At 42.2% G+C, this 26212-nt stretch overlaps 1 protein-coding gene across 3 annotated transcripts in view; it reads left to right on the forward strand.

The window, feature by feature from the left end:
• Nucleotides 1–2834: 2834 nt before the first annotated feature.
• INTS8 (integrator complex subunit 8) overlaps nt 2835–26212 on the forward strand; it is a 73696-nt gene continuing 50318 nt past the window's right edge. For all 3 annotated transcript variants that reach the window (XM_032763915.2, XM_032763916.2, XM_032763917.2), the window contains exons 1-7: nt 2835–3149; nt 9294–9468; nt 12212–12352; nt 12925–12996; nt 14004–14055; nt 15479–15661; nt 24263–24418. In XM_032763915.2, coding sequence (XP_032619806.1) covers nt 3020–3149; nt 9294–9468; nt 12212–12352; nt 12925–12996; nt 14004–14055; nt 15479–15661; nt 24263–24418 — 909 coding nt within the window. In that variant the 5' untranslated portion in view covers nt 2835–3019. The remainder of the gene's footprint in view (nt 3150–9293; nt 9469–12211; nt 12353–12924; nt 12997–14003; nt 14056–15478; nt 15662–24262; nt 24419–26212) is intronic.

Consider the following 26212-nt stretch of genomic DNA (forward strand, 5'->3'; position numbering starts at 1 on the left):
ATAGACCAGAGGACCCCCCCCCCCAGCCTTAGATTCAAAGTTACAGCAAACAGAGGTAAAAATCCTTCCAGCAAAAAGAAACATTCACAAGTTGAGAAAACAAACATAAGACTAATCCGCCTTGCCTGGCTATTACTTACAATTTTGAAACATGAAAGACTGATTCACAAAGATTTGGAGAGCCTGGATGTACGTCTGGTCCCTCTTAGTCCCAAGAGCGAACAACACTCAAAACAAAGAGCACAAAGACTTCCCTCCACCAAGATTTGAAAGTATCTTGTCCCCCTGTTGGTCCTCTGGTGAGGTGTCAGCCAGGTTTACTGAGCTTCTTAACCCTTTACAGGTAAAAGAGACATTAACCCTTGACTATCTGTTTATGACAACTGTATAACCCAAATTCATTCAACAAGCACCATTCGTCCTGGATATTGAATAAGGGATCATAAGGGAAACAATGGTATGCAACCATGTCATTAGACTGTAGAGTAATATATATGCACAAGGGCCCTAATTAAAATTGCAGGGGAAACCTTAATTCTGGCATTTCCTAATTAAGACTTTGCAACCCTAACATTCTTTAATATGAGGTGTTTACATATTTCTATATAAATGACATGAGAATTTGAGAAGATAGGACTTGCTTACCTCCTAAAAATGCCTGCTTGAACAGGGATCCTGGTGGCTCTGGTCAGCACAGCTGACCTTGCTGCTAAAAGTTCTATCAGCTGTAGCGCCAGCTGGGCAGGCAGGCTCCATGCCTGCCTCCGCACAGCACCTGGGAAGTGGCCAGCATGCCCCTCAGGCTCATATGCAGAGGAGTGGCCAGGGGGGCTCAGCGTGCTGCCCCCACCTGCAGACGCCACCCTGAGTGCTGGCTCCACAGCTTCCATGGGCCAGGAACGGCAGCCAATGGGAGCTGCAGGGGCATCACCTGCAGGCAGTGTGTGGAGCTCTCTGGCCACCCCTCTGCCTAGGAGTCGCAGGGATATACCAGTGCTTCCCGGGAACTGCCTGAGGTCAGCATCGCCCAGAGCCTGCACCCCAAGCCCCCTTTTGTGCCCCAACCCCCTGCCCTAACTCTGAACCCCCTCCTACACCCCACCCCCCTGCCCCAACCCTGAATCCCTTTGCCCCAGCCCAGAGCCCCTTCCTACACCCCAAACCCCTCATCCCTGGCCCCACCCAGGAGTCTGCACCCCCAGCCAGAGCCCGCACCCCAAATCCCTGCCTAGTGAAAATGAGCAAGTGAGAGGGTGGGGGAGAGTGAGTGATGGAGAGAGGGGGTGGGGGGAAGGGAGTAAGCGGGGCGGGGCAAGGATGTTTAGTTTTCTGCAATTAGAAGTTGGCAATGGTACCTATCACTGAAAATATTGGAAGATTGCCAGGTCCTGGGAGCTAACATTTCACTCCTGTGAAAGGTTCCATAATTCTTTAATGTTTAAAAGTGTTTGTAACATCTTTAAAACAACAGTAAAATTTTTAGATGAGGAAATAATAATGTACTGCTAAATTAATATAAGCAAAGGTCATAACAGTTTCAATGCCCTTACGTAGGGGTTTGCATGGATTTGGCTAGATCAATTTTTTAAATCAATTTAAACTGCTCCACTCGTCTGGTACAAACAAAGCTGGAGGTTATGGAATGGAAAAGTGCATTTGATTTTATAAACATCACTACAGCCCATGAAAAGCTTCCTGCTTTGCATCCACATTCTTGAGGTCTGACCGATGAGTGAGAGGAACAGTGAATAGTTTTACATTAGCATCAAGCTCTAGTTCAGTGGTTTGAGCATTAGCTTGCTAAACCCAGGGTTGCATAGTCAATCCTTGAGGGGGCTACTTAGGGATCTGGGGAAAAATGGGTACTTGGTCCTGCTAGTTAAGGCAGGGGGCTGGACTCAATAACCTTGTGGGGTCCCTTCCAGTTCTATGAGCTAGGTGTATCTCCATATATTAATAAAATCTTTTGGTACAGAAAGTAAAATGCTCAGATTAAAATAATGCTTCTGAAACTGTGTGGCTGCTCATTATCGGAAACAGAGAGGGTAAAGTCCTAAAAAATGGTCTTACCATGGCGTGGTGCATAAGGCACTAGATCAGGCTTTAGGAGAGCAGGGTCTAATCTCTGGTCTGGTCTAGTCTCTGATCTGTCACTACCCTGCTGTGTGACTTTGAGCCAGTTGTTTCACCTCCCATTTCCTCTCCCACTCTTTGTTTTGTTTATTTAAATAGCCTCTTCTGCGAGCGCTTACAGCGTTCAGGATATGTACCTAGCCCAAAAATAGCACCCTGCTTTTAGAGGGTGCGTAGTACTAACGCACTACACGTAACAAATACGTTTGGCTTATTGTCCATATGCTTTGATCTAGTCACTCTCTGTATCCTACTGCTGCCTTTCTGCCAAGCTTTCACAGAAGCAGGGCTGTAGGTAAGATGAAACAGGTGGAGAGCTGCTTGCTTACAGCTGCACTGACATTTCCAATACCATTCACTGCTCAGTGCCCCAGCTCCTTTGCTATGCTAATACAGGTGCCCTCTGTATTTGTCGTGTCTGGTTGCTGACCTATGGCCCTGCCTTTGTTCTCCCACCCAAGCCCGAGGGCTAGAAAGCTACTGGTGGAAGAATGTGACAGGAAAGCTAAATCGATCGCCGGTGGATCGATCTCAGAGCGGCGACCCCTGCCGTAGTGTAGACCCGCCCTAACGGGGACGGAGCCAACGGCCGAGCCCCAACCGCTCTCGGAGTGGCCACAAATGCTGAATGGGGCGGAGCAAAGCGGAGCCTCCCCCCTCCGCGAGGAGCACAGCGGCGGCCATCTTGGGACGTAGGATCCTTCGGCCGTGGGCGGGGCAACCAGTGAGGGATTCGGGAGCCTGATGGGTGTGGCCCGGGGTCGCTGAGGACAAAGCGGAGACCCCGAACGGGGGAGTTCACCCCCCCCCCCACGTCCGCAGTACCTACTCGCCGAGCGGTGCTGGGTCTCAGCGAGCCGCCGCGGGGCAGAGCCGAGCCACCGCTATGAGCGCCGAAGCCGCTGACCGGGAAGCGGCCACTTCCAGCCGCCCTTGCACCCCGCCGCAGACCTCCTGGTTCGAGTTCCTGCTGGAGGAGGCGTTGCTGGAGACGCACCTGAAGAAGCCCTGCCCTGGTTAGTGCCGGCCGGGCTTGCGGGCGCTGCGGGGGCGGTTTGAGGCCAGGGGAGGGGGCGGCCTACGCCTCGGGAGCAGCTGCCGGCGGGGGTTGCTCGGTGTCTCACGTGCAGTGACGGGGGCGGCCGTTGGGCTCGCGGACCCGCCCCCAACTCGCTGCGAGGGACCAGCGGCGCGTGGGAGCGAGCGAGCTGCGGCTCGTGCCCAGCTGTGACGCGCCGCCTAGAGAAAGGCGACGGGGTGGCTGGTCCGGCCTCAGGCTCAGGGCCGCTGAGCTTAGCTGCTGGGGACTCTCCAGGCTGATGGTCCGGTGTCATTTTTGAACCGCTAGACTTGTATGTTAAGGAGCCAGAAATTTATAGGTGGTGAGTTTAAAACAAACACAAGGAAGCGTTTCACACAATGCATAGTCCACGCGTGGAGCCCGGGCCAGGGGATGTTGTGAAGGCCAAAGCTGTAACTGGGCTCAAAAAAGAGTTGGCTAAGTTCATGGCTTGGTCCATGCATGGCATGTCCGGGTGTCCCTAGCCTCTGACTGCCAGAACCTGGGACTTGACAACAGGAGATGGATCACTTGATAATTGCCCTGTTGTGTTCACCAGGCACTGGCCATGGTCAAAGAGAGGATGCTGGGCTATGTGGACCATTGGTCTGACCCAGTATGGCTGTTCTTATGTTCTGTTGCTCTTATGAGTGCATCCAGCCTCCACCATTTCTTGGCTTCCTTTTTACAGCCTTCCTCATTCTCTCAAGCTTGTCCATCCCTTCATCTCAGTGTGAAAGTGCACGAACTAACCAAAGCAAGTGCATTTGTGACCTTTGTCTTTTCATCCCTTTCCTATATTGTCCGATGTCTCATTTTGTCTGTATTTACACTGTAAGTGTTTGACGCAATCCCTGCTGTGTTTAGTTTTGTAAAGTGCCAGGCATGTTCAAAGTATTGAACAAATGATAAATAACGGTAAAGTACTGCAAGAAGACTGCCTGTTACAAGACATGTTTAGGAGGAGACAGTGTGTTGATCCTAGATCAATTTTGGGATGACTGCCAGCAAGGCTTTCAGGCTATAGGATTGCCTATCCAGTTGAATCACAATCAATGGCAGTCTTATGACCCAATGGTTGGAATGAGCTCAGCTGCAGGAGGCAAAAGGACATAATACTTCCAGAGGTAGCAGTTGACCTCATACTGAGGACTAGCTGCATATACCGTATAGGTAGAAAATAGTTTTGGACACTGTTAATACTTTTTTCAGGTTTTCGCAAATATAATGTTCTTTTGTTGTTTGTTAAAATATTGCTGTTCTGAAGACATCACTGTAATATGCTGTCACACACACAATCATATTTTTCATCCTCACATTTTAAAGCAGGCCTGCACAACATGCGGCCTGCTTGGGCTCACTGCGCGGCCCGCAGGCAAGCGGCTGGGTGGGGCTGCTGGGTTTACCCCCTGCCCGGGGGGGGGGGGGGGGCCTCACAGCCCCACGCATGCCACACTCCACCCTGATGGCCAGAACCACACGTGTCTCCGTCTCTTCCCCCCCCCCCCTCCTTGGCGTACAGCAGGTGTGCCGCTTCTGGGGCCTGCTGAGGCGGGAAGTGCTGGGCGAAGCAGAGCCGGTAAGTGCCGAGCGAGGGGAGGGGTGCCCGGCCTGGCTCAAGCCGCAGCTCGGGGGGAGGGACTGGGCCATCCCCCTTTCAGTTGGGGGCAGAGTGGCTACTGTGCTGGTTGGTCTCAGGCCGGCCTACGTAGTGATCGGGTGGGGGTTGAATTGTCTATGGGCAGCCAGGAAATCCCTGGGGAAGACATGTGTTGCACCTGCCCTTCCCCGACTGCTGCCCCCTTCCCTGGTCCAGGGACCTACCCCTTCCCGGCCCTTATCACACAGCCCTCCCCTCACCCCTGCTCCCTTTGTTTGTGTGTTGGACAGTCACATCCAATCCTGTCACACTGCCCCCTTTCCCCTCCCCAGCTTAGTTTATAGCCCCAGAAGATCCCTTCAAACTATCCCTCTTTTCCCCTCCCCTTATTTCATGGGGGGGATGATGAGCTGGGGGGGCAGTGGCGGTGAGGCTTTATTCTTGGGGAGGGGGATGAAGAGGCGACTCGGTAGCTGGAGGGGCATCCATTTTCAGTATTTTAATTTTTGGTACTGCTCTGTGCAGTAATATAGTGACCTCTGGGGGGTTGAAGAGGGGTGTGATGGAGGAGACAGGCCCTATTTTACTGTTGTGATCTGGTCACCCTGTGCATGCTGTTTCTTCCCCCCTCAGCCAACAGCTGTTTTGACGGAGCAGCTCTGGGAAAGGAGGGTTTGTTTCCGTGGGGCGGGTGGCGCTGGGGCGGGGGTGTGTGTGTTGGGGGGGATGTTTCGGTGTCACGGGGGGGGGGAGGATGTTTCGGCCCCCAGCTGTTTTCTTTGGAGTAATATGGCTCTCGCACTTTGCAAGTTGTGCAGGCCTGTTTTAAAGCCTTCCATAGCACTGCCTCTGTTTACATCTTGTTGGTCACCTGCTGCTACACTTCTGTTCAGGCTCTGTTTTCTGCTCATTGCTTTTCTCCATGCTTCTTTTATTTGTCTTTCTCAAGCACTTACATACTTTACTTTTCTTACATCAGGAATATCTTTCATGTGCTGTGCTATTTGTCTCTGTCAGATTCCTCCTTAAAGCCCACCTTTTCCTACAGCAGGGATTGGCAACTTTTGGCACATGGCCTGTCAGGGAAATCTGCTGGCAGGCTGAAGCGGTTTGTTTACCTGCAGCGTCCACAGGTTCCGCCGATCACAGCTCCCACTGTCTGCAGTTCGCTGTTGCAGGCCAATGCGGGCTGCGGGAAGTGGTGGCCAGCACATCTCTTGGCCTGCGCTGCTTCCCACAGCCTCCATTGCCCTGGAACAGTGAGCCGCGACCAGTGGGAGCTGCGATTGGCTGCAGGTAAACAAACCGGCCCGGCCTGCCAGCGGATTTCCCTGACCGGCTGCATGCCAAATGTTGCCGATCCCTGTCCTGCAGTCTCTCAGATACCACCATTTTCACTACATGGGTTAAGAAAAATTCATATTGTTAACCTTAGCCTACCTACCACATAACCACCTTTTATTCAGTCCTGTCTCTCCCCTGCCTTTCTGTCCACCCCCTTGCCTGATGGTATTTCTCTAGCAATATGTTTGTCGTTCACCACTTAGGGACAGATCTTGCAAATGTTACAGGATGTAATGCTTACTGCCAATGACTAGAGTGGGATAACTCATAATAAGAAGGGTCTGTGTCACATAGTAAATATACTGAGGATCAAGACCTTTGCAGTCCACCTGAGTTAGTCATTAAGTCTGCAAATATCTGTCTAAAGAAGCATGCACACCTGTGGTGTTTTATGCAGTTACTAAATAATATTAACATATAATTGAGCTTAACTGAGAAAATAAATCTTCAATGCAAACTGACTCGTGGTAATGAAAAAAGTTTTAAAAGAATAACCAAAACTGCCGTTCTAAAATTTATTACCCAATATTCTAACACCTAAAGCTATGTCTACACAACGCACCTTACAATGGTGGAGCTGTGCTGCTGCAGCTGTGCCATTGTAAGGTGTGCTGTGTGGTCACTCTTTATCACTAGGAGAGAGATCTCCTGGTATCAAAATAAAACCACCTCCCATGAGGAGCGGTAGCTTCATCGATGGGAGCATGGTTCCCGCCAACGAAGCGCTGTCCACATCGGCTCTCTTCGTCACTAAAACGTTTGTCATTCAGGAGGATGTTTTTTCACACCTCTCAGCAACAAAAGTTGTAACAACGAAAGTGCCAGTGTAGACAGCATAAATTACAAGGTTTTTTTTGTTTAATGTTTCATTTAACAATTCTTCGTTTCAGAGTTTTCCTTTTTGTTTGATCCTTTCACACAGCAATAGGACAAGCATTTTTTTCTGTAAACAAAAAATTTAATTGTTAAACCACAAAAATTGTCAGAGGGATTTAGGCAGGTTTGTACCTGAAATTTCTTTTAACTCAGTCTTAATTTCAAGAAGTCAAGTTGCATGCCTTTCTAAATGTACTGTGCTAGCATAGCCTTGTCTGTTTAGAATCAGGACTTCTGAGATCCTGTTATTAACCATGAAAATTTTACCTTAGTCAAGTGAGAATCTGACTAAAATTACAAAGTGAAACTGTCATTTATTTGTATTCTTGTAGCACGAAAGGCCCTGGCCATGGCTGAAGTCCCGTTATCTTCACAAAAGACTAAATATGACAGGCCCAATCTACATTGTTAATTTAGATCTCCTAGTATTAATCCACAATTTTGATGTCTAAGTTAGCGGTGTTCGCCTATATTTTGTAAAATACAGGAAAAAGTTAATAGTTTTAATTTTTGAATACTAAAAGCAGTCAAAGCTGTAGGAAAGATTAGTGATCAGTTCAATACTGCTTTCCCCTGACTTGAATTCTATAACACAGAATTAGGACTGTCAAACAATTAAAAAAAAATAACTGAGATTTTAAAAAGTTGTGATTAATCGCACTGTTAATAATAGAATACCATTTGTGAATATTTTTGCCAATATTTTTGGTTTGGGATGTGTGTGTGTGCAGGAAGCGCTGTCTCTTTAAGCAAAGCGCTCAGGAGCCTGAATTCTTTTTCAGCCGGCAGCGCTCATTCCTGAGCCATCCTCAACAGGCAGGATGTCCTCCTGCCCCTACTCATGTACCTGGTTGCTGTTGACCTGGGGTCAGGGAGAAGGGTGAGCCTAACTTCAGCCCCCTTGCATTTCCTCTGCGCAGCAGACAGAAGGAAGGCTCCCTGTTCAGAGCAGCTTGGCCAGGGTGACTCCACTGAGGGAGAGGAGGCTGGAGCAGGGTGGCAGAAGGAGGGGCACCCCTGTCCCGACATGCAGCGGTGCCCCATTGAGCATGGTGCCATGGGTAGTGGCCCCCTTCACCCAGCCAGTGTCTCCCTCCCTGCCCTGCTACTGGAGTCCCATCTCCAGAGGTTTGCGATTAACTTTCATTTTTTAAAAAAAAAGTATTAATTGCATGCCTTAACTGCAATTAATTGACAATTCTAAAAAAAAAAATTGCATACCTCTAAATAGCATGTGGAAAAGCAGAAGTGGAAACAGATTATTTCCAGCCAAATTTGAAGTTATCCATGAGGGAAAAGTCTATTTTCTTGGGATGTTAATTCCAGTGAGGCTGTACTGGAAAAGATCCTGAGAGGTCTCTGAAGAAGACTGAAATGTTTATTGTTACTGTTGTTCTAAACTATTGTTGTCAGTCTACAACAATTAGTCATTTTATTGAAGACCTTTAAGAAATTGAAATGAATAGGCAGCAGGTTTAAAGCAAACGAAAGGAAGTACTTCTTCATACAACACACAGCCAACCTGTGGAACTTCTTGCCAGGACATGTTGTGAAGGCCAAAATTATAATTGGTTCAAAAAAGAACTAGATAAATTCATGGGGGGATAGGTCCATCAGTAGCCATTAGCCTAGATGCCCAGGGATGCAACTACTTGCTCTGGGTGTCCATAAGCCTCTGACTACCAGAAGCAGGGACTGGATGATGGGGGCGGATCACTTAACAATTGTCCTGTTCTGTTCATTCCTTTTAAACTATTTGGTATTGGCCACTGTCGGAAAACAGGATACTGGGCTCAATGGACCAGCGGTCTAACCCAGTATGGCCATTCTTATGTTCTTACTTTGAGCCCTGCTCAAAATCAGGTTTTAACCTTTCTATTTGCCAGATTCGTTATTCTCAGCTAATAGTTAATGTGCTCAAGACACATTTAATATGGGAATGCTTTCTCTTATGGTTGTTGGTGATTGAAATTTAGTAACAGTAGTGCACAACAGTGAAAATAAATACAAAAAATATTTGGGTGCCATGATAAAATCATAATTTAACGTAAGTTTGTTTTATTAAGAATCTGGCTAAATTCAGTGTAAAAACTCATGATATTCTTTGAGGTTAGAATCTCTGTCAAGCAAAAAAGATGCTAGTATAAATGCCAAGAACATTTTCTGCTCAATATTCATGGTTGTAATTTTGTTTCAATATGACATTTTGTTTCTGTGCCTAAAAATGAAGTGAAAAATGTGTCGCATTTTTGTTTTTTTTTTGTTTTTTCCTGTTTATAGATCCTCCACCTGTTCAGTTGATTGTCCAATTTTTAGAGCAGGCTTCTAAGCCATCAGTGAATGAGCAGAACCAGGTCCAGCCTCCGCCTGATAACAAGAGAAACCGTATTTTAAAACTCCTTGCTCTTAAAGTTGCTGCACACTTAAAGTGGGATTTGGATGTACTAGAGAAAAGGTATTGCTTATACATTTCAGGTTGGAAATCTTAAATTACAATGTAGCCGACGTTCTGTTTTTTAACAAGTTGGAAATGGGTCCTATTCTGTATTCCAACTGAGACATTTGAAAAGAAACTTTGGTGTGGGGTATGAGAAGGAATTAACAGTTCAGTCAACTATAATAGTTCCATCTGTTTATAAATAGGTAAAATAGACTCTTGATTAGGGTTTCTCAAACTGGGGGTCGGGACCCCTCAGGGGGTTGTGAGCTTATTACATGGGAGGTTGCGAGCTGTCAACCTCCACCCCAAATCTTGCTTGCCTCCAGCATTTATAATGGTGTTAAATGTATTAAAAAGTGTTTAATTTGTTGGGGGAGGGGTCGCACTCAGAGGCTTGCTGTGTGAAATAAGTCACCAGTAAAAAAGTTTGCGATCCCCTGCTCTTGATGATGTAAGGAAGCCAGGCCATAAACAGAAATGTTGCAGCTCCCAGAAGGGAATTAGTAGTAGTAGCAGCAGCAATAATAGTAATTTTAAAAAGAAACACAGCAAACCTTATAAGATCTTGACATTCTTAACCTAAGTAAATGTGTGCTCCTATTGTTGTAACCTGTGTCCTTCTCCGCCTTCGCACTGGTTTTATTACGTTTGTTTAATGTTGGATTATAAGCTTTATAAAGCTTATTTTAAAGCTTGGGTGCCAAAAAAAAAACCATTGGTTTCAAGTAGCTTCATTAGAAAACTAAAAATTCACCTAATTTTCCTGTCTTGTAAGAGTAATTGATTTTTCTGAAGTGGTATAAAAAAAACATAATTTTCATGACGACATAAAGAAGCTTGCTATCTTTATAAGCATATTGGACCATATGACTGTCTTCAAATAAATTTATATAAAGGTGGGATAGGGTGTTCATAAACAAGTTATTCTCCTTTCTCTGCAAAATCTGATGTTTGAATTTTTATAAGCTGTGCTTCCTTGTGTATTCCACATTTTCAGATAATGTGGTGTAAGGAGCAGAGCAGGGACCTATGAGTTAGTGTCCTTGGTTCTAAATTTCCAGCTTTGTTAATTTCTGTTACTCAGTTTCCTCATTTGTGGGGTAGAGTATTTATTTGTACTGCTGGAGTGTTGTAAAGCGTAATTAACATCTGTAAAAGTGCTATGAGGGTCTCCCCTATAAGTCTCTGCATTTATGTAGCCCTTTAATCATAATCTTTATGGTCATGATTAGATACAAAACCCACAATAATATATGAGCTATAATACTTTTACTGCAAAAATGTATTTTTAGTTTAATTCTAAATATACTGTAGAAGTCAAGATGAACAATCAATGCTTTCCTATAGGCTTGACTTTCAAACTAGGTCTCCAGTTTTGGAGGCATGCCTTTGAATTTGTAATTAATTCATGTGTTTTTTTGCACTCAATTTATCAAGAGTTCAAATTCACAAAAAATAAGAGGCCAGTTTTGAAAATTGTCTCCTTAATGCACCACAACCTTGAGCTGATGCAGGACTTCATAGACTCACTTTGTCCCTCTAAACTGGTCCTGTCTTAATTTAAAATTTCTCCGTAATAGGGAGAGACTAAAATGTGATCCCTCATCCTATTAACTGATTCATGAATAACTATGGGTCTGATTGTCCTAAGGCTTCGTAATCAGGACCCAGACCTTAGGGTTTCAACTGCCTATGTTAGGTTACACAACTACATTTAAAGAGATTTCAGTGGCATTCTCCAGGGGTTCTCATATTGGGTCAGGACTCCAAAGTGGGTCCTGGGGCAGTGGGGCTCGGGCAGACTCAGGCTTCTGTTTCCCATCCTGGGGTCATATAGTAATTTTTGTTGTCAGAAGGGGGTTATGGTGCAATGAACTTTGAGAACCACTGGCATACTCTGATCCCAGTCTGCATTACAGCTTCATCCAAGGTGAATCATGGGTCCCATTTTTGCCCAGATAGACAAGATTCTTGGACCTCTCGTACTCAGAGTAGATTAATTGGCATGACTTTCAATATTGTATAGCATGACAACATATAGATCAGTCTGTTATTTGTTGAGGACTAAAAATCCATCAAGGATTTCAGAATCCGGCTGTAGTTACTAAATGTGCATGTGGAACTGGTTGCTTTGGGGCTCTCACGAATGTTACTGTGTATTATGTAGCAGTATTTTTCTGAAGTCTTAGGATACGTAAGCTAGTCATTTACTTGAACTTCAAATGCTTCTCTTACAGAGAAATCTGAATTAGTAACCACGGTATTTTCATTTGCATAGCTTTGAACTTCAGAATTCTAGAGTGGGGCTTTCCTGTCTTTTCAGTGGAACTATACTGTTTTATCAGAGTAAGACTGTGATTGTACTAATGCCCATCACCTGTGTTAATGTTCAAACTTATAATGGCGTATGTGCCACTCTAGCCCCCAGTCTTAAACCATTGTGCGGTAGTGTGCACAACTCATATGAGACAAATAGAAGTAGCACATAGTTGCTTCTTGTTATAGGGGTCCACTCCTACTCTCAGTAAGAGTTTTGTCATTTACTTTGTGAAAGCAGGATCTGACCTTGGTTTGGGAGGAAGAACTTACCCATGAGTGGGAGTCACTGTTATAGAGGAGCAAATTACTCTTACTTTCCTGGGTAATTATGGATCAATTTAAGTAATATGCCCTGCACTGACTAGTTCTGTCTTATCTAAACATAATAGAAGTAGGACTTCTACGTGAAATGTACAGTCCTCTTTTTCTTGTTTTTTAGTTTGTCTGTTCCTGTACTGAATATGTTGCTGAATGAACTACTATGCATTAGCAAAGTTCCTCCAGGAACTAAACATGTAGATGTGGACCTATCCAGTTTACCTCCAAACACTGCAATGGCTATACTCCTCTACAATAGATGGTAAACTAACTCCTTTGAGCAATTTTCATAGGTCAAATACAGAAAGAAATGTTAATTAATCCTATTTAAATTTAATATTGGTTCTAAATTAGGCTGTTCAGAGAAGTGTTCAACTTCTGTTCTTAATGGGTGTTCGTGTATGCACAGAAGTACACATGTTTTAGCTTGCTAACAGTTTAAATTTAATCTTTGTTTACTTTTCTGTACTTAGATAAGAGGTGTGCAAACTCAACATGACCCTATAAATTTCAAACTAAATGTATAGCATTGTTAATATTCTGCTTTTTTATACTTTTGAAGTCACCTGGATGAGTGCAACAAGTGGATGGGTCTGAAGAGGCCTTAGAAAGAAAATATGCTGTCATGTAACAATATTGAACATAAATGTTTTTAGTGTGTTGGCTACTGAATTATGTGTCTTAAATACCCTATGTAGAGAATGTGTACAAGTTGTCAGGTTTTCTAAATTGAGGGGTATATTTAGCATGCATTGTGCTCTGCATATCACGTGTTAATGAGAATAACAAACAATTCTGTGCTTAAATTTTTGTTTTCACTTTTTCCCCCCATAGGGCCATTAGGACCATTGTCCAAAGTAGTTTTCCTGTAAAACAAGTGAAACCTGGTCCACCTCAGTTAAATGCGTAAGTCAGCAAATATTCTTCAGAATGTTATTAACATTACATGTATTGAGCGTCATATAGTTCAGAACCTGAATTTTCGGTTTGACGATGGCACGTTAATAGCCTATAGAAGATTAAAATTATGAATTAGTGTACTCTTGAAAAAATATAAAATGAATGTATTCAGAATAAAGCTTAAAAATATATTTCTGTTATGTGATCTGTGTAGCCTGACAGAACTTGAAAAATCATAGAGGAAAGGAAGGCAGGTGTTTTTCACTCTGACTAGTAGGCTTAGGCCTCAGTCTAGTGTGTGTTCGGTAAATTTTTAAGTCTCTGGCTTTATTATACCAGGCTGGTTAAATGAGTCGGGGTCATATTGTTCCAGACTGTCAGACTGAGAATCCACTGAGCTAGTGGATTACTAATCTGCAAGAATAAAGCTTGTTTTCTTCATTAGCTCGCTGGTTATTTCATTAGACGTTTTGTATACTTAAATATAAAAATCCATTGTTTTAAGCAAAATATGTAGAGTTTTGTGTTTTTTAAACTGCCTCTTGGATTGACTTTTTTTACACTGTAAATCCCTGTAAATTGCATTGCCAAAATACTGTCAGCTTTATAGTCAGGAAGTCTGTTTATGAAAAGCAGTTATTTTGTAAAACAGAGGATAGATGCTAACTTTAGAGGCATAGCATACTTTGCCCATGTATTGAGAGAAATCCTCATTATATGCATATATTAGATATTTTATTTATTTATTTTTAAAAAACCTCCTATGTCTGTCTCTGACACTAAACTGGTCATTTAATGGGAAGATTCTCTATGGAGAAATCAGTTTTAAAATATCCAGTAATTTTAAAATAACCATTTGTCAGTTCCTGCAAAAGCATATTTATTAATTGTGAAGCCCAAAAGTACTGTAGGTGTTTATGGGATTGGGCTACATTTCTTATTAACATAGTTGTTGTTTTGTCCTGTAATTAGGATTGTGACTTGCCATCTAAAAATATTTTCTTTTCCTTCAGAATGAATCAGATACAGCAGGAAAAGGAACTTACAGAAAATATTTTAAAAGTGGTGAGGGTTTTTGCTTTATTTTTGTTTAGATTTCAGACCAATGTGAGTATACCAAAGGGTTTAACTACTAGAGGTGCAATGTAACGTGTGTGTATATATATTGCATCCGAGTATTTTAACTTCAGTCTTGTACAAGATGATATGTTGGTTAATAAGCTTTTCCACTTATTTGTGTATCTCGGTTTTTCTGTTTTATTATTCCACTACTTTTATAATGGATACTGATCTCTGGATAATGTAAAAAAAACTTGCTTTGTGTCGTGAAAACGTTCTTTATGAGAGTCTCTTTTTGTGCTCACACAAATAGAGTAGACATAGAGGGGAGTGTAGTCATGTGAGAGTGATAATTACAGGACCAAATGCTTATGCTTTGAAATTGAATGGCAGCAAAAAGGAAAATAGATACATGTACCTACTTCAAGCTGTGAGTTCTTTTTTTAGAATTCATCACTCACACGCTTCATATATCTAGCTCTCAACTGTAAGTCCAGTGGTGCATGATGTGTTCTACTTTTTGTGGGGAGTAGGCTAGGAAGAATACACTCCACATTTGTGGTAGTTGACATAGTTGAATTTATTGCTATGGAAACTTTTTTAAAAGAAAATGAAAACTTTGCATTACTATGTTGAACTGATTTCTTCTGTGGTGTTTTTCCACTATTTTTCATGGCTTTTTTCAGATATGGGAAAATGCTTTTAAAAAGCCAATTTCTATAGTGCCTCTTAGACAAATTGCAAGATTTTTATTTACTGATATAATTACGTATCCAGTGCTGCAAATATAAATAATTTTGAACAGGAGATTAAAATAATTCTCCTGTCCTGTTTATGCCTTATGATAAGTCTCACTATTTTTTAATTTGTCAGGAAACCTTATTCTGAAAAAGATCCTATGTGAAAATTTGCCAAAAATTGATATTTGTAAAAATAAGATACCTCAGAATTTAGGACCAAAAAAAGCAATTTTACCTTTTTGCTTTCTTTTTTTTTAAAAAAAAAAAAATTCAAATGGAAACAGTTCATTTTTAATAAGTGAAACATTCAGATGAGGTGTCTACAACCCAACCATTGTAACTTGCTAATACACTGGAAACTGACTAAAATCAGAAAGTCAAGCTGACAGAAAGAAATTGACAAGTTTTTCTACTGTACAAAGTGAACATAATATAAAAATATCATAGTGAAAAGTAAGGATCCAACCCTGCATTCAGTGAGTGCCAAAAACTCTCATTGACTTCTGTGGGAATTTTGGATGCACAAGAAATGCAGGATCAGATGCTGCATTAGACTTTTACATTTGAAATTTTAATACTAGGATATCTGTAATACAGGTAAGGAGTGTGGTTTTTGTTTTCAATATGTGAAGTTAAACTCGAGCAAAAAGAGAAACCTTGATTTTTAAAATGCACTTAAATTATTTTAGCTGAAAGAGCAGGCTGCTGATTCCATCCTGGTGCTAGAAGCAGCACTTAAATTAAACAAAGATCTTTATGTCCACACTATAAGAACTCTGGATTTATTAGCCATGGAGCCTGGCATGGTGAATGGAGAAACGGAGAGTTCCACAGCTGGATTGAAAATCAGTACTGAGGAAATGCAATGCCAGGTACATTGAGTACTAAACTAAAAGCTTTCAACTTTTTATATTTCTTTTTTTTCTCTAGAGAAAGTCATTGTACTGTTAGTCTAAATTAGAACATTCTACGATTTGGATTGAGGGACAAAAAGTTCAAATAAGATTTGTTGCTTCAGTTTTTTAAAATACATTAAAGTTGTTTCAGAATTGTAGACCTACTGTTCATGCTTTCCTTCACAGCCCCCCCCCCCCCCTTTTTTTCTTTCAGAGAAAAGAGAAGGAGAAAATGTGAGACTTGACGTTGACATGGAAAGTTATAATAGAATTAGGGCTGTCACTTAATTGCAGTTAACTCACGTGATTAACTCAAAATTAATCTCTATTTAAATAGTTAATCTCAGTTAATTGCAGTTTTAATCGCATGGTAAACAATAGGATACCAATTGAAATTTAATAAATATTTTGGATATTTTTCTGCATTTTCAAATATATTGATTTCTGTTACAACACAGAATACAAAGTGTATAATGCTAATATTGTATTTATTTTTATTACAAATATTTGCACTGTAAAAACAACAAACGAGTATTTTTCAATTCACCACATACAAGTATGGTAGTGCAGTCTCTTTATTGTGAAAGTGCAACTTACGTTGTAGTGTGTTTGCTTGTTTGTTTTTTTGTTACATAGCTGCACTCAAAAACAAAACAATGTAAAACTTTAGAGTCTACAGGTCCACTCAGTCCTACCTCTTGTTCAGCCAATCATTCAGACAAACAAGTTTGTTTACATTTACAGGAGATTAATGCTGCCCTCTTTTTATTTACAATGTCACCTGAAAGTGAGAACAGACATTCACATGGCACTTCTGTCACTGGTATTGCAAGGTATTTACATCCCAGATATGCTAAACATTTATATACCCCTCCATGCTTCAGCCGCCATTCCAGAGGACATGTGTCCATGCTCATTTTTTGTTACACACCGCAACCTCAAAAACAAAAACAATTTTGTTAAAAAATCACAGTTTAAGAGTGCTACAGGCTGCACAAACTCAGTATCCTAACCACGTCATCTGTTCAGCCGAATACGATCTCAGACAACAAAGTTTGATTTAACATTTAGCAAGGAGATTAATGCTGCCTCTTTTATGTAGATGTCACCCCGCGTAAAGTGAGCCAACAGACATTACACCGATGGCCCACATCACTGGATCGAAGCTAGAGAGGTAGGCAAGGATATCTTACATCCCAAGAAAATATTGCTACAACATTTTAAAATCACCCCACCACTAACATTCGCATTCTAAAAAGACACCCGCCATATCAGCAGGGCTACATGTCCCATACCCGATGCTTCAAATCGAATGATCTGTTTAAAAAAAAAAAAATAACACCAAAGGGAATACATCAGTAAGACTTGTGACTGAGACAACTTGGGGGGAAGAATTGTATGTCTCCCTACACTGTTTTTAACTGCATTCTGCCCGAACAATATTTTTCCACTGTTATACAGAATGTAAGCGGCATCATCACCCGAGGGAGAGGATGACGTCAGCACGTTTCATACTATTTTAAACACTTCCACCCAGCCCGATTCGACAAAAAGTGAAAAGAAGACGTGCCCAAGTGGGTAGCGCTTGCTAAAAATAGCTGACACGAAGGCACTTGACCTCATCACTCAATTTTTAAAATATGAAATACAACGCTGACAAAATCTGAGGTAGGGGTGAGGCGATTAGGTGGAGATAGCAGCCAGTTGCCCGAGTCTTTCAGGAAGCGTGAAAAGAGTAATACTTACTGATTGGAAACCCCTACAACGAACCCCCATGACACTGACAAAAATTGCTCAAGAACACCACTATAATCGTAAAAAAAGAGAAAACTACTCAATCACACGCCGGCTACCTGCTAACTGGTTAGCATCGACGATAAAAGATGATCCAGATGAACACAACCGAACAGGAGCGTCAGCGCCCGGCACACTGCTTTGAAAGTCCATATTAGACAGCCCCGGAAAACCCTACTACCATACACTCTTCATTCATAGGTATGGACGCCCATGGTCTTTCCCTCCATGGATGGGTTGCGGAGGTGCACACGTAGAGGACCAGGGCCATGAAGGGACCATAATGAAGCTCTTTAAAGAGCGCATCACTGAGCATAAGACATATCGCATTTGCGAGGCGCTGGTTCTACACCAGAAAAATGCCATGCAAAATGCCTGGTCGTCCGACGTTTCCAGCGACGTGCGACATTTGGTAACAAGAGCGCCCGGGCAAGCATTATCCATGCAATGTAAACAAAGACTTAGTGTGTTTCTGCCAGAGCAAATGCAACGTTCAGGTGGAACCCCAAGAGGTCAGGCCATGAATGCGGACTGTAAAGGCCTAAAGGCGTTTTATAACAGTTTGGTTTTTGAAAGTGCAACAGGTTTGCGTTGTTTTTTTGTTTTAAAATTGACTCATTAGTACGTATCAACTTGCATGATAAAGAGATTGCAAATACTTGTAAGGCAAAACTAATAAGTATATTGTATATGGGTGAATTTGAAATACTGGGGTTTTTAAACAGTGCAAATTCTAATCATAAAAAAAGCATAAAGAGGTAGTGTATACACTTTGATAGTCAGGCGATGTGTAAAATTGAAAATACAATAACATTTAAAACAGGTGTAAAAGAAGCATCAAAAATAATTTAAAATTATCAATATGGGTATGGCTCAATTTATTTTTTTAAGCTGCACAATTGTGGACGAATCACTATAGATGATCACAACAATGTTTAGTAATTGCCTATAGAACGGCCAGAACACCTAAATAAGAATCAATTCTGAGATGCAGGTCGCTAGTTTTCCACAGAGCACAGACTGTAAAACAGAAGCACATAACCATACGTTTGCTGCCACCGCGACTTCTGGTTCTGTAAGGCTTGCAGATATTAGATATGAACAAAAAGCAACACACGATAGGGAATATTAAGCACTAACTAATATAAATAACTAAAAACAGTCATTGAATCGAAGTATAAAAGGCAGCAATTAAATGAAGGAAGGATATAAATATTATACGAAAATAGCTAAAGCGCTGAACAACCTTAACCCTTAAACATTGTTATTGTTAATGTTTAACAAGTTTACTAGTTACAAAAATCCGAAGTACTAAAGCAAGTGTTGCACACAGCGTCTTCAATGATTTTGAGGTGCCAGTGTGCTAACTGCAAATGTCCAGGCTAAGGCTCGCCACAAAATAGCAAGGAAGTTGTTATACAGCATGAAGATGGAGCCTAAAGAAGGAGAAAGCAAGTTTTTTAAAGTAACAAAGGAATATGTTGCAGGATAAGTCGTGAATCAAACAGACATTAGGAAGGTTCATATAGAAAACTGAGAAAATCTTGCTTGAAAGCCAGCATATACAAAACAATGTTTAAAAAAGATTATGAATCTTTTTTAGAGGGAACGATACCTTAAACAATCCACCAAGAGCATTGCTTATAACATTCAGACAGCTTCAGCCGCCAATTGTACAGGAGGCAGTTCCCTGAATGTTGAAGTGAATAGGACTTCCACTCAGCAGGCCCCGGACAGGGTCTCAAAATACTATAGGTTGAGGATAAAAGAACAGATTTTATTTAATTGTAAGCTTTAGGGGCTTACCACTCAAAATGCTAATGGGTATGAAACATGGTGTAGTATAGTCATTTTCTTTTCCCCTTCCCATACTCTTGACAAGCATCAGTACCCGCGCAGCTATACATGTCTCGAATGCAGATTTTGAGCACACGTAGCAATAATGGCAAATTTATGTGTATTGTTTGAGAGGTTTTTGAGATTACATCACCATAGCCAAACTTGTTTCGTGTATTCACTGGTCAGGTGGAAGTAAATATCAAGGATAATAGACATCTTTTCCAGTTACGGCTGATCATGCTCTTGTAATGTATAACAGCGCACTCCAAGACTCAGCCAAGAAAGATATGGCATGTTTTGCGCTCAAATCAACAACAAGAAACTTCTTTTTTTTTAAGAAAAGAAAAAAATTTTGGTAAATCGTCCCCCCTTCAAATGAACGTGTAGTGCCGCTCCAAAGAAGGGTTTGGCAGGTATGGTTCTCTTCTTAGGTGTACGGCAGATTGACAGACAAACTCACCTTTAAGTTTATATTATCAGAGGGTAGCCTTAGTTAGATGGGATGTGAAAGCCAAAGAGTCCTATAGCACACCTTATGAACTACAACAAGATGATTATTGGAGCATGAGCTTTTCTGGCCGAATACTCCCACGTAGTTTTGGATCATAGTGGATCCAAGGGGCGGTAATACATATTAATCACAAGCAAGAAGCAGCTAGAGATAACGAGGGTTATGTTCAAATCAGGGAGGACAAAGGCCCTCTTCTAGGCAGAGTGAAAACCAAAGGGAGAGGGGAAACTGCTATCTGGTAGTTGGCTAGCCATTCACGGCATCTTTGTGTAATCTTGAGCCTGTAGTGTTTAAATTAATTTGCAGATGAACTTGACGCCAGCAGTTTCCTCTTTTTGAATCGGGTCGCTGCAAGCTTTTTGCTGCGCAAGCACGGACTAACCTTTTAAAATCGCTATTGTGTGTCACCAGGGAAGATTGAACATGTGTCTCCTACAGGTTTTTTGTGTATTGCCATTCCCAATATCTGATTTGATGTCCAGTATGTCTCTTTGTTATACCTTTTTTTTTATATTATCCTTTTTTACATAGGGACTGGTACAGTTTGGCTGAATATTACATAGAGGGGTCAATTGCTGGCAAAATTGTGGAGGAGCCGATCAAATAAATATGCAACCATTTTTTATTGGCTGACCTGGAACTCTACATGTTTCCATCAGCACTTTCACCCACCATCACGCACCTTCTCTAACCGTAAAACGCACATGGATGACAGATTCATTCACATCGGAACCCATGCGAAAGAGACCACTACTGGAAATTCCAACCGAGCAGCTGACCGCGATTAATCAAACAAGCTCCACACCCCACCATCACCTTCAGGCCACTGGCCTCAATCCTTCATCACACTAAGTAGGGAGGTGTTAGACCCACCAAACAGGGCAAAAGTGATGCATTAAACACCCCTAATACAGAGAACTACCAAAGAACCCGCTAATGCCTACCTATCATATACCCTTACGCTCCACCCGGGCAACACACAACGTGATCCATTGATCTGCACAGCCAAGCCGTGAGGTAACCAACCAAGCAATCCTGCTCCAACCCTCAACAAGATCCACAACCCGATACAAAATCCCTTCACCAAGGCAATCTCTCAAAACTGAAACTACAATACCACAGGCAGGAGGAAATTAAGAAAGCGAACAGATCAGCAAGGCCAACGTGGTAACCCAGGCGCAGAAGACCTGCTTATAAACTAAGAGGCAAAACAGACAACCCAAGGAAAGCAAACTACACAGAACTCCCCTGGCGCACAACACATACACAAGTCAGTCCCAGCACTAAAACCCCTCCAACGCATCATCAAAGGGAATACTACCAGACCCTTCCTGAGACAAATGTCCACACTTTCACAGGTTTTGGGTGGAGAGACCAGTCTGCGCCACAGACAACCTGCCAACCTTGAAGATTGAGTGCTCCACAGTAACTGCAACTGCAACCGAGTAGTGACTCTAATAGAACACAATCATTGGCAACAAACCTTGATGCCCATAACTCTGCCCACACTATATCTAACACCAAGCGACAAACCATCCAAAGGATCTAACACCAGATTCAACCACACAGCCATCCACCGGTTTATCCATCGCTGCACGTCCACGTGCATGTAATGTACAGAACAACCATCATGGTGCCAGCGCGCATGCCCTCCAAAATTGGTGATTCCGACCAAACTGGAGAAACCGGTCCCTACAGAAAGGGATAAATTGGACACACATCAGATATTAAACAGGAACAGCAATTAAATACAGAAAACCTGTAGGAAGAAAGCACTTCAACAAACTCCTGGATAACCAACAAATCGCAGAATTTAGAGTAAGACCATCCCCGCAGCACACAAAACTATCCAGGACACAGACTTCAAACTTCAAAGAGAAACTAAAAAAACTGAAGCTGTTCAGATTCGCCCCATGCAAAAGAGAAACTGCTGAGCTTCAGTTCATCTGAAAATTTAACACCATCAGCTCGGTATTACACAAAGACAGTGTATGTCTTGCCAACTACAAAAGCGGTTTCTCCTCCCTTGGTTTTCACACCTCAACTGCTAGAGGAGGGCCTCATCCTGCCTGATTGAACTAACCTTGTTATCTCTAGCCTGCTTCCTGCTTGCATATATATACCTGCCCCTGGAAATTTCGACTGCATGCATCCAATGAAGTGGGTATTCACCCACGAAAGCTCATGCTCCAATCTGTCTGTAAGGTGCCACAGTACTCTTTGCTGCTTTCAGTTTTCTATAAAGTTCTCCACTTGTTGCAACTCTCCCTTTTTTAGAAAGCAGTTGTCATCTATCTGATTTGATTGCCTATCTTGTATGGTATATATTCACTGAACATTGAGCTTATAGTGGAAAACTATTATTCTGTAGATTGAAATAATTTCACAGTGCGCAGCAATATTATAGCTGTATCTCTGGGTTGGCAGTGCTTGCTGATGACTTCTCTGCTTGAGATAAAAAATTTCCCATTGTAAATTTGTGTGTTATAAAACCACTTCTCAAAAACCAAAACTTTACTGGGAAGAATCCCACATTTTCACACTTTTTAATTGTCTGCCAGTGATACAAGAAAATATTTCCCTGTGGACTTTCTCACTTAAGCATCAAATATTCTGAGGAAAGTTTTGGTGGTCTGCATATTTCCTACTGTAGTTGAGAAGATGACAGGTAATTGTTAAGCAATTTTCCATCTCGAGTAAAGCGTTTTTTGTTTTATTTGGATTGTTTACCAAAATAAATTGAGATGAAGGAATCCTGGAAAAAGACCACAAATTGTCTTAGGAGCTGAGCTGAATAGCATTTCTCAGCAAACTTTACCATGCCTTGTATATGCTGATATCCATTTAATATTACTTTTATTACCAGAAATCTGCTTGGCAAATGTACCTTTTTACAAGAGGAAAATGTTTTTACCTACTTTAGATGAGCCTGCTTTAAGTTGATTGAGGTTATAGAATTTCCAGCAGTTGAGAGAAGAACTTGTGGTTGATGCCATTGTTAGACGTTGTCTCCCTCAACTAAATCATTGCATTACAGTCCAGAATTAGCTAAAACTGATCTCATGCGAAATCCACAAACTTAAAATAAACAAAACACAATTTTTTTTCTTCAGCTATCTTTTCAGACTTGAGACTAGAACTTACATTTTGTTTATCAACTCATTTTTTCTCTTCTCTCTTTTTAAAACAACTTAAAAACTGCAGTTGCACGCCAGATGCGCCTCTACCCCGATATAATGCAGTTGTGGGGAGCCAAAAATCCCTTCCATGTTATATGTGAAAGACCTTTATATCAGGGTAGCAGTGGCAGGGCTGCAGCGGTGATTTAAAGGGCCTGGGGCTCCAGCTGCTGCAGAGCAGAGCCCCAGGCCCTTTAAATCGCCAGTGAGGTCTGCTGCCACAGCCCTGGGATAGCAGTGGCTAGCAGCAGCCAGAGCCCTGGACCCTTTAAAGCGCCACCGGAGCCCAGCTGCTACTGCGCTATATGCGAACCCGTGTTATATTGGGTCGCATTATAGCAGGGTAGAAATGTAGTAGTAGAATTTTGACCTCTTTGTAAAGATGCAAACTCCATCAACGACTGTTTTTATACAGAAGCTTTGTCTCTATCGACCATCTTCTGTTTGTCTCGTTCAGTTAGAGGAAGCTTATTTAAAAAAAAAAAAAGGGAAAGCTCATGTTTACATGTAGGAGTTATGTTAATACAGTGCTAAAGTTATACTAGTTTAAAAATATTTAGAAAATTCAAAAGTTTAGATTTCCACAGTAGTAATGCTTTGGCTGTGCAGCGCACTCTGTGTTCTTTGGTATTTAACAGTAATATGTTAAACTACATATTTAAGAACAATAAACAGGAATAGGAGATACATGTGCAATGTAGTAGTTAACATTGCTGTAGAAATCCATAACTCTTTCCATTTCCTGCTTCTGATTTTTTTTTACATTAAAAACTTTTAATATTCTATTCGTTTTTAGGATGTGGGTTTGTTTGTTTGTTTGTTTGAATTTAGTTTTGTAGTTCTTCTAAAGTCCTGGAGGAGGAGGCAAAAGGGGGAAATTAAAATGGTCACTAGTATCTTAACAGTGATCAACTTGGACCAAACTTTCAATATTACTAAAACAACCTTTCATAAAATCTAAGATAGAAATGTTTCCACTGTTTAAAAACACTTTTCCTGCCTCACTATGAATCCAAATATGAAATCATAATGAAACTGGCATTTCTGTCTGCTTGGTCAGCGAAAAATCAAATAAGAGCACATGTGAATAAAAACAATTAACTGATTTTTTTTAAAAAAAAATTCTTTTGCTTTTATTTAATATTGATAATTCATTAAAATAGAAGTTGTGAGTGTTCAGCATTGCTCAGAAGTAAGCCTATAATTATTCATAGAATCTAGGTAGCTAAAATTTAATGTGTTCTTATTTTGCAGATTGGTTCATCATCACTTCATTGCACCATAGATGAGAAGAGATTAGCTGGGTACTGTCAAGCTTGTGGAGTTCTTACATCATCATCCAATAGTACATCACAACAGTCAACTCCTTATAGTCAAATCCATTGCTGTATGAGATGTGGCAACTATCAGGTAAAGTACTGGAAAAGCAATTTGGAGCCTTTTTACTTGCATTAGTTCATATCTAAGATTTCTTCTTTAAGTAGTATCCATGGTGCTCCACGGTAGGTGTTCTTGTGTCCCTGTGCTGCTGATCAGAGAACTCACACATGTGCAGTCTCTCTGCATGCCCTGCCATGTGCAGTCTCTCTGCATGCCCTGCCATGAGGCTATTCAATGCTCGGGCTAGCCTACTTCATTTCCTTCAACTGCTCTGGCTAGGGCCACGTCTACACTACGGGATAATATCGAATTAGCTAAAATCGGTTTTATAAAACTGATATTATAAATTCGATTTCATGGGGCCACACTAGGCACAGTAATTCAGCGTTGTGCATCCATTGTCGAGGCTAACATCGATTCTGAAGCATTTGTGATTTGGGGTTGGGGGGGTAGCTCTTCCGTAGCTATCCCATAGTTTCCCACAGTCTCCCCCGCCCCTGATACATGGTGAATCATTACTGTCCGCAGGTGGTCTCGGGTAAATGTTGTCAGTCATTCCTTCCTCCGGGAAAACATGAGCTGACCATCCTTTCACGCCGTTTTTCCCTGGATTGCCTGGCAGACGCATAGCACGGAACCATGGAGCCCGTTCGCTTTTTTTTTTCTCCGGCACCGTATGTGGTACTGGATGCCGCGGACAGAGAGGCGATACTCCAGCGCTACACAGCAGCATTCAACTTGCTTTTGCATGATAGCAGAGATGGTTACCAGTCGTTCTGTACTGTCTACTGCCGGAGTAAACTGGCAATGAAATGACGGTTATCTCTCCCCCTCTGTACTGTTCGCTGCTATCATGATGCCCCTGGCTGAAATCGACCGGGGCGCAACGCAAAAGCAAAATTGGGAATGACTCCCGAGTCAATCCCTCCCTTATGGTTCTAAAAATAGAGTCAGTCCTGCCTAGTAATAAGGGGCAAGTGTATTAGAGGACCAGTGTATCAGAGAACACACAGGCTGCTCCGTGTCAGTATTCACAGGGGTGCCCTGCAACAACCCCACCCGTTGCTTACCTTCTCCCCCAACCTTCCTGGCTACCATGGCAGTGTCCCCCCCCCCCCCCATTTGTGTCATGAGTTATAAAGAATGCAGGAATAAAGAAGCAGAGACTTGTTAGTGAAGATAAAATGAGGGGGAGGAGCCTCCTGGGGTCTGTCACAGTCCAGGCAGGACAATAAGCGGTGCGGGGGGAGAGGACCCAGCATGCTGCTGCTATGACAGTCCAGGCAGTACAGAATCTTTTCTTTACACAGGAAAGGAGGTGGGCTGATTGAGCTCAGCCCCCAGTTGCTAATGATGAAGACGTTACCAGCCGTTCTGTACACATCTACTGGGACATAACTGGGATCATTCCATTTTTACCCAGGCACCCCTGGCCAGCCTCACCTAGGCCAGCCAGGAGCACTCACGGGCTGATGGCGATGATGGATATCAGTCATATTGCACTGTCTACCACCGGGGAGGAGGAGGAGCAGATACTGCTCTTCCCTGCTTGGCAGCATCAGTCTACCAGCAGCATTCAGTACACATAGGGGACATTGAAAGAAGTCAAGAAATGATTTCTTTCCCTTTTCTTTCACGTGGTGTGGGGGAGGGGGGAAAGAAACTGAGGGCTATCTCCTGATACCACGCCGAACTATGTTGAACCTACAGACATTGGGGATTCAGCAGAAATGCAAATACTTTTCAGAGATGTGTGCGGACTGTGGATAGCTGGAGTCCTCTGTACCCCCTCCCTCTCTCCTCCATGAGGGTCCATTTTGATTC

This window comes from Chelonoidis abingdonii, chromosome 2, assembly GCF_003597395.2.
Source record: "Chelonoidis abingdonii isolate Lonesome George chromosome 2, CheloAbing_2.0, whole genome shotgun sequence".
Classification (NCBI taxonomy): Eukaryota; Metazoa; Chordata; order Testudines; family Testudinidae; genus Chelonoidis; species Chelonoidis abingdonii.